General features: G+C 35.3%; 1 protein-coding gene across 1 annotated transcript in view; it reads right to left on the bottom strand.

Annotated features, from left to right (window-relative positions):
* LOC108965245 (polypeptide N-acetylgalactosaminyltransferase 1) overlaps window positions 1-5205 on the bottom strand; it is a 7849-nt gene extending 2644 nt beyond the window's left edge. The window contains exons 1-3 of the mRNA XM_018927511.1: window positions 3421-5205; window positions 1190-1589; window positions 877-998 (exon numbers count right to left, since the gene is read on the bottom strand). Of these exons, the coding sequence (XP_018783056.1) occupies window positions 877-998; window positions 1190-1589; window positions 3421-4133 (1235 nt within the window). The 5' untranslated portion in view covers window positions 4134-5205. The remainder of the gene's footprint in view (window positions 1-876; window positions 999-1189; window positions 1590-3420) is intronic.
* Window positions 5206-9198: the final 3993 nt, after the last annotated feature.

Raw genomic sequence — 9198 nt, 5'->3', positions numbered from 1 at the left:
TATATATTTATTTTCTGCCAATAATAAAACCAATCGAGGCATTAGGTGTTAATATTTTTTTAACTCTGCCGTTATTAATTACGATTAGGTGAATAAACAGATTACTTCTTGGTTAATAAAGAAGTATACAAAAGTACATAAAGAATTAAAGGGCAAGTGTAAGAGGTTAACTTTATCTTCTTCTTTTATCTTATTCAACTAAATATTTTACGTTACTGTAGTTTAAGTATACACTTCCTAAAAAAGAAAAAAATATGATTTATTTTTAGGTTATAAACCTGTAGGCTATGAGACTTTATGGGGTTGGGTTATAAATATTATCTCTATATGTAACATAACTGCTGGACAAACATTCCGCTGTCATCTTTATTGCCTTAACAAAAATGTTTTTTATTTATGTTTTATTAAAAATACACATTTCCTGTTAATTGTCAAGCAGTTGAATGTACAAAACATCACATGTTAAAAGTAATTTTAAATTAATATTTTCTTTGTACAGTTGACAATAGCTACTGTGTTGTTAACAAGTCCATCGAAAGGGCGTACTGTTTCAAATACGGCGAAATATAAACAATGAATTGGTTTATGGATGAGTGTATGTAACAAAGGCAAAAATGTTTTTAAATATTTCTCGAACTACGTATTATATTTTTTTATAATGCGGAGTTGGACTTAAAACTAGATGCCACACTTGACAATTAAAAAGATGTTATATAAGTCGGCCTAATTTTTGAGACGAGTAAACATTTAAAGTCACTGTTTATACAAGTGTCAAGTTATACTAACAGTCCACTATATAAGGTTCAATTAAAGATATGTTCATATAATTCATATAATAAATTTTCATAATTTCGGTGCAAATGCTTTCTGACTTACTCATATGGATGGAAATCGCGAAAAACGTGCCCCACACGCGAACATGGTATCGTTTCAATTGTGCCACCGCATTGCCAAATTCTGAAGGACATTTCAAGATTTTCACCACCCCAGCCATCCATCTGAATTAAAATAATATTATTAATATAATATGATAGTCATAACATTATTGTTTGCATTAGCTATTGTTTCACATTATGAATAACATTAGTAATTCCAAAAGTTTACAAAAACAAAACTGCCAATTATTCTATAAAATATATGTTTTTGTGTCTAATAAATCTAAACAATTTTTTCGTGTAACCTCACTCACCTGCTCATCATAACTGCCACTATCCCAGAAGTAGCGTCGATCGATTGCAAACAAACCACCCGCCATGGTCGGACTATAGGCTGGGCATATTTCACGCGGTTGATCGCATTCACGCAATTGACGTTTCTTCTCACGGTCCGATAGCTCAATCCAATCGAAATGGCCCGACCACTCGAAGCCACCAACCTGAAAGGACTTATATCCATTTGTGCTGTATTGAAAATCTTTCGAATCGATCACATCGATTATCGGCACCAACACACTGGTACGCGACTCCTTGATGCGCTGCAACAGTGGCTCACACCAGCCAATATTCGCTTCACAATGTGCATCCAAAAAGATGAGCACGTCGCCGGTGGCTATGCGGGCGCCGGCCAAGCGCGCTCGTATCAAACCAAGACTAGAAAGTGGATGGGAGAAAAATGGTTAAGAGCACTATTTTTAGTTACAACAAATAGAATATCCGATAACAAAATCTACGCAAATGAGCAGTGGATACTGGGCAGCTGCCAGGCTACAGCATATTACTAGCAAGTGTATCATATTTTACTTTATTGTATTATAACTATTATATTTCATTATTAAACCTACAGGAATATGATACATACTTACATATGTATGTTAGAAAAATTATAAATAAAACAAACAGCTGAGATAATAACATCTCCTGTTCTTATACGCTGTTTGCGCGATATGTTTGTGTGTACGAGTGTGCGTAAAGCGGTCACTGTTGCGTGCACTGACGTTTAGAAAGCAATACAAACGATACAACATCAACTCTGTTTCAGCCTCCGCAGCATCAAGTATTCAAATTAAAAACAGGCACACAAACAAAATGAAAAAAAAAGTTTTAAGCAAAACACCACAGCAACAAGTTAGCCACGAAACTATGCTTACTTACAAAAATATTGTATACATATGTATGTATATGTAAGTAGTTTGTATTGATGCTAATAGAAAAGCAGCTTAGAAAACTAGTAAGCTTGACTTTTGGTGTTATCGAACTTGGTATAGACGAATGCCGCGCACCTTAATCGAAGTTTGAATTGTGAAAATGTTTGCTTATATCATGAGTGGTTAAGTTCGGCTGAAGACACAACTAAAATCTCTATTATAATGTATGTTTACGAGCAGAGACAGTTTCGGTAATAAAACGTTCAACTTTGTCAATGGGCACATTTTTAACACCACAAAAGTTGACAAGTGGCATTTAAGCCAAACGACTGGTAACTGCTCTTTGAACTTTAACCAGATGACTTGTCGTTATTTCAAAGTTTAAAAAAAAATGTATTCGGCATGAAGTCTTGGAAGATGCAATGAGTTGTTGTACCAGCGACTTGCCACATGATTGTAAAAAACGACTAGCATAACGGCTTTTATGAATTCTTGACGCTGTTGTGTGTTTAAAATTGAGAAATATATTTACTTAAATGTCGTATGTGTTTAGTTCTGTGTTTTATATATTTTTAACAAATATAAACTAATAACATTGCGGACTTATTTACTAAAGACCTTCCAATTAAATCTGTACAACAAACATACAAATTACACTTGCAATTGAATATAATTAATTAATAATTATTTAACCAAGAGTCCCTTCATTAAATAACCATTTTTGTAACCAGAACTTAACTGACATTGAGAAATGGCCCGTATACATGCTTCCACAAATTATAGAAATTTTCTGAAAAACTACTTCAAATATATGTATATATTACAGAAACATTTAAATGTCAGCAGACTAACGACTTTCACATAATTTTATCTGATCTTTAGTTTGTTTTATAAATCGCTTCAGCATCACTCCCATTTGCAATTAGAATTAATTAACTTCTTATGTGGTGAGTCAATTTTGTAATCATTTGTGCTTCTCTTCAGCTCTAAGCAAGCTAGTCGTTAGCTGCGCATTCTAAGCGGCATGCATTGCTTTTGTCATTGACTACGCAAGCTAAATCCAATCGGTCAACAGATTGTGGTCATGCTTCGTTAGCTGAGAGCAATAACATCTTCACAACAATTTAGCGTCTTATGAAATATTATTGTATATTTGGCAAACATTCAATGGTGCAGCATTTGCACTAAATTACAAAAGCACATACACGCTTGTATACTAAGCATAGAAAAACATTTGTATATAAGCAAGACTATTTAGGCATTTTTTATAATATATTTAGGCACATTTTAGTTAGCAACAATGCCTGCTACAACAACACTTAAATACTTAAACTTACCGATTTTTAAGACGCAACACTTTCACCTTTCCATTCGGTATTCTAGTACTGATATAGTAATCTAATTTACCGTGCAACTCATCATTTGTGCTACCATCATCGACCAAAATGATCTCTTTCAACACTTTTTCATTGCACGTATTCAAAGTACTATGCACGGTACGGACCAGCACTGAGTAGGGTTCGTTGTAGAAAATAACGATGACACTAGTGCTGGGCAGCGTTTCTAAATCAAAAGTCTGTCGCAAGCATGCTGGGTGACGCGAATCAACTAAAGTTCGATTATAAGATAATCTTTCGCTGATTTCTTGATTTAGTGAAATCTTTTTGTAAATTTCCTCGCCACGCCGTGCTGCTTCACCACTCAAATGTGCAGACGTACCAAGTGCTCCTAGTGCTGGATCTTGCTTCTGCAAATCCATACGTATGCTTAGCTCATATATTGATTCCGTTGAAGGCTCCAATTCATTATGCGGACGTTCAAGCGCACGATGTCGTGGATTGATGCGCGCTCTGTGTTTGTATATTTCTTCTTTAGGTAGTACATCGTTTTGCTCCTGTAAGCTTTTTAATTTTGCATTTTGACTTTGAGCTTCTCGTATGGTGTCCTCTACTTGCAGCACTTTAATGTAAAGTATAAAGCAGAGTGTAACCAATGCGAAAATTATAGTTTTGCCGTAACAGGAACGTAGGGGACGCAAGGAACGCAACATGTTTAATCGTACCGTGCTAAGGGCTAGCTAGGTGCAGTATGTGGGAGGTTGATTGTGCAATTATGACGGTGAGTGGGTGTTCTTTCGTTGCCGTATTCAAACTTAAAGGAGCAGGGATATAAGAACAAAGTCAACGGTATACACATTACCGTAGGCTACGACCACGGCACAAATTATTCCGATAGTAAATAAACTGCTCTCATTTATGCTGCTTATAGGTAGTATATTGTGGCGCAACACTTCCACTCGTAACTTACAACTTTCGCCTTTGATTCTACACCAATCGTAAATGGAATTTTATGCTAATGTTAATTCATTAGCTTTTTGGCTGGTGCGCTTAATCGTCGTTTAGTTTGTACTTCTTTCGCTATGGCACAATTTTGTAGAAATCCAAATCCAGTTTTAGCGCTACTACCTAGCGTATTTGCATTGATCGTGCTGAACCGTCGTTAACCGACCGTCTGCGTGATGTGGCCAAAGCGTACTAACACAAGTATTTGAGACTCACAGATTATGACTTCTAGCTGACGATTCACCGTCACCATCACCGTCACCATCTCAATTCGTAGCACAACAGTGTTAACGGTTTGTATTATTTTTATCTTTTTGGCAACCTACTGTTGAAGACGCTACTACCACTAGCACTACCTCGCTAGTCGCTAGCTTTTGATGCTTTCGCTCTAGGTATTCATATTTTGTTGTTAAAACTCTTTTTTTCAAAAGCTCTTGTTTCTTATACCATAATTCTCGACGTACTCAATTTGTTCTTCCGACACTCAATAAGTTAAAAACTTGTTTTTTTTTTTGTAAGCACTTTTTCCTTATACTAGTTTCAAAATTTAATTATTGCACAAATTTTATCAGATTTTCGGCTTTTTACTCTTTTCAATATGAAATTGCAAACAAATATGTTTCTTTGTGAATTGGTAAGAAGGTGTATATAAAATATATTATGGCCGAAACCGCAGCTGCACCCACAATTGTTGAACGTGTTGTTATTTGTGTTGTTATTGTTTCCTGTTGCTTTGTGCAGCTGTTTGACGTTTCCTCAGAGGAAGAATTCTGCATTTTAGTGGACTCTATTAACAGCTGCCTGCACAGGCAATGAACGTTTTCTCGAATATGTTATCACTGGCATTATTGCAAATTTATTAAAATCTCCCAACTGTACACATTTTCATTCAAATTTTTTTTTCCAAAAACTGCCCGGCCTATTCATAAACCTTTATTTAACTTTCCAATTATTTGTATATCTAGTAATAAAACATACACAAAAGCGGCAATAATTATTGCCATTGGGAAAGCGGCGTCAAGAAGAAAAGAAATCTCTCTTCTTAAGAATTTGTTTTGCTTTGTTATTTTGTTTTGTTCGCAGTTTACAATATTTTTGCGCCTTTTCCAATGTTGCTTCTTTCTCATAAATTTTAAGTGCTGCCAAGTTATGCGCATACATTTAGTTAAACCAAATATGCTATTTAAAATATTATAGAATAATATAATATTTTTACATTATTGTTATAGTTTTTAAAAATAAAATTAATAATTTTTACAACAGTTTATCTATTTTATATGGTGGGCTACAAAATATGCGGTTTTCGTTAATTTTAACTCAAACCCAAGTAAATATATTATTTAGTATTATTGCGCAATAATTCTATGCTGCAATATTTGACACAAGTGAACTGTCATAAAATGTCAAAAATTAAATTTGAAAAGCTTAAAGTTTAGTCGACGGAAGGAAATAAAGTGAAAATTATTTTGAATGTTCTCAATCCGAAAATAGTTACTTTTAAAGTGAATAGTGATCAACGCTTACACCGCTTTGGTACACTTATGCGTGCTTCTACTTCTGTGGTATACTAGACTTCTTAATATCATCGAAGAATTTAGGCCGCATACGAATTTCTACGGAGTTTTATAAGAATTGAGAGATATACACTGGGGTGATCCTTTTCTACAGATTAGAGAGCGAACTCTATAGTATGTTTGTGGATAATTTAAATAGAATGCAGGATGGTTAGCAGTTAGCAATGACCTTAAAAGTTTGACTAGCACATACTATGTGCCTTGTGTCAAAATCGTTTTACCATAATGTTGGAGGAAATGTCGAGAGTATAATTAAAGAAGGTGGAGACTTTATACCTGCTGAATATTGCATGCTATGTATCGGCAATATATGTATGTATGTATGTACATCCATACATATGTATGTATATACACGAACATTGTAAACTCTTTGATAAGGGTAAGTAAAATAAATTTCTATGATATTCTGTCTACTACCTATTAGAGCAATGTTAAATTATTAATTAAACGCTCCTATATTGTATATTACAGACATTTTTGGCAAAGCTTCCTTAAAATTATTGAAAACCGTACATACATTTATAACTTCCATGAACCGAATATATGGATCTCGGTTTCACTGGTTGACATAACTTTTTTTTGTTTTTTATCACATTGTTTCTTGGCCCCAAAATTTTATAAATTTGTTTCATCCGGTTTAATATGATGAGTATAATAACTTCTGAGGGTAGTTATAGTTTTATCTTAACCCTGGATGTGCTTTGTTAGTCGAATCGAATAAAAATCATCGGGGCAAAATAGCGAAGTCCGTCTATGGTTAAAGCGACTTAAGTGGAACACAGTCAGAAATTTGTTTAAGACCGGCAATAGATTCCCGTTACGCATATACATATATATAATATTTTATGATTTTTTCAAAGACCAGTGGGCTTCAATCTCTATGTACGTACCGTACATATATTCCTGTTAGACTAAAAAACTTCCACTCAAGTGTTTTTAGGTTACCTGGCAATCAATGAAACTTTAAAGCTAAGACTTTTGACCGAGCTAGGTAGGCTTCTATCCCAGCCCGGTGTTTAATCAACAGTTGATCAGTTTTTTTCGCATTAACGCAGTCAGCAGGTGTTACTCATTCCCAAGACATACGGCTTTCTGTTACAGAAGCGACCGGATTTATATCCTGCCAAGGATGAATTAACGGAAGTACATATTCGTGAGATTTTCCCCTGCCGGTACAATAAAAAAACATCATCGCCACAATGTTTCAAACAAACTGCTTTTTGTCTCTTTCTATCCTTCCAAACTCTCCCGTGTATTATATCCTTTTAAGTGCTCACACACTTTGGTCACAAATTAATTGCCTTTTAGTAATGCATTTTAAATACTGTAATGATTAAAATCGCACGTACGAAAAACGGTGTGTGCGGCATGCATGACATATCGCCGACTGTTCGGTGGTAGTATTTTGCTTTACGAGGTCACAGCCACGCGGGGGTGCAGGTAAATGGGTATCATCGAGTTAATCTCTCGACCACAAAGGGAAAGTGTCAAAAATGCCACGAATAAATCACCGTTGAACGGTCGCGTCACTGATTAGCCGATACAAGGACGATGACGAACAGCGCTGAGCTGCTGATGAAGGTAGCCACCCGCTATAACGCACAAATTACCCAGAGCAGGTTCAGGTGATACAGTATTTCGGGGAAACGAGGAGTGGAAGCATATTAAGAATTCATTGCGCAATGAAATTTATTCTTTTCCCTTTTCTTATTTTTTTTAATCTTGTACGAAATAAAAAAGTCACTGCAAGTAGATGAGTATTGATGAGAACAGTCGATATGCGGGGGATAAATGTAAACAAACACACACACACATTCATGGGTTTAATATTGCCAAATACAGCGGTCCAAGCAATTTACCGTTCGACTATGTCGTAGGCGTTGCAGACGGAAACTATTAGAGCGACAAGAATTTGCCGAAGATGCCACCCGCGGCGCTTATGATACGCAATTTGCGATTGCCAAATGTAACAACAAAGTGAAGAGTCACAAAAAATGCACAAATAAACACATACAGTTATGGTCAAAGTAATAGGGTCACTTTTTGAAAATGTAGATTTAGTTCAATTATTTAAGATCATTGGACGGCAACTATTGGAAAGTTATTAGTGGTCATCACAGTTATTAAAAACACTTTTTTAAGAATTCTCAAAACGAGCGTTAAAATAAATAAATGCATTCCAAAAGAAGACGACAGAAATAGATGATAACCTTATGAAAATATCATCAACACCTGCCGTTACTCTTAAAGGATCTGAAGCAATAGCACTTGTTTTCTCTTACTGCTCGACGCAGAACAGTTGATGTATGGATGATTATCGCTAAATGTGGCAATACTGATTATGGACTTATTCCCTGCAAAATTTCACTAAGTTCGGTAAGGTACTCAAGAATAGCAGAAGAGTATGACATAGGAAAGGTAATTTCATCCCAGAAAAATAAGACGTTAAGTAATAAACCACCACTAGGTCTTTTCCCGAGGGAACGCATTACCAAAAGGGTAAACTTCACCAGGACATTCAAAGTCTCGTCAGTAAGGCTAAATGGAGTAACTCCATGTTTGACTTTTACTAAAAGGCAGCATTATAAAGTAGTATACTGACGACTTGAAAATGTCGGAAGGCATTGGTGTAGGTGTCCCAGAACTGCGAAAGGAAATTTACATACCAGTACCTATGGGACGGTGTGAAGCGATAAAACTCTAACGCAACTAACGCAATGAAAGTATCGCCTTACTAGGCGATAGTCAAGCGGTACTTAGGGCGATCTTAACTTGCGATATCAAATCGGATTCGAAAATAGGAAGCGTCTTAAACTTTTTTTTATAATTCGTGGTTAAATTTTTAAGCGTTAATAATGGGTTTTCTTGATTTCTGCTAAAACTACAAGTCCTATAGGAAAAATGTAAGTAATGAGAAGATTCATGACTTTTGTATACAGTCTTTTTTTCATATCATCTCAAAATTTGTATGAGAAAATCACATAACCTAGTTTTTGGGTTCTTTATTTTTATCTTGTACAAACAAATTATTTTTTCTGCTTACATTTTCTTAATATCGGAAGAGCCCTAACTTTCCATCAAAAAAAACTCAAGTTAAATTTCAGTTTTTTTTAATCTGAGTAGGCCTTATAACTACGGGCGGTGGAGGCCGATTGATTGCCAGCTGAGAAGAAGAAGCATCCGCTTCTTTGTAGAATAC

The sequence above is a fragment of the Bactrocera latifrons genome, unplaced genomic scaffold (assembly GCF_001853355.1).
Source record: "Bactrocera latifrons isolate USDA-ARS-PBARC rearing strain unplaced genomic scaffold, ASM185335v1 scaffold_138, whole genome shotgun sequence".
Taxonomy (NCBI): domain Eukaryota; kingdom Metazoa; phylum Arthropoda; class Insecta; order Diptera; family Tephritidae; genus Bactrocera; species Bactrocera latifrons.
Note: the sequence above shows the minus strand (reverse complement) of the source record. Positions and strands in the feature narration are given on the sequence as shown.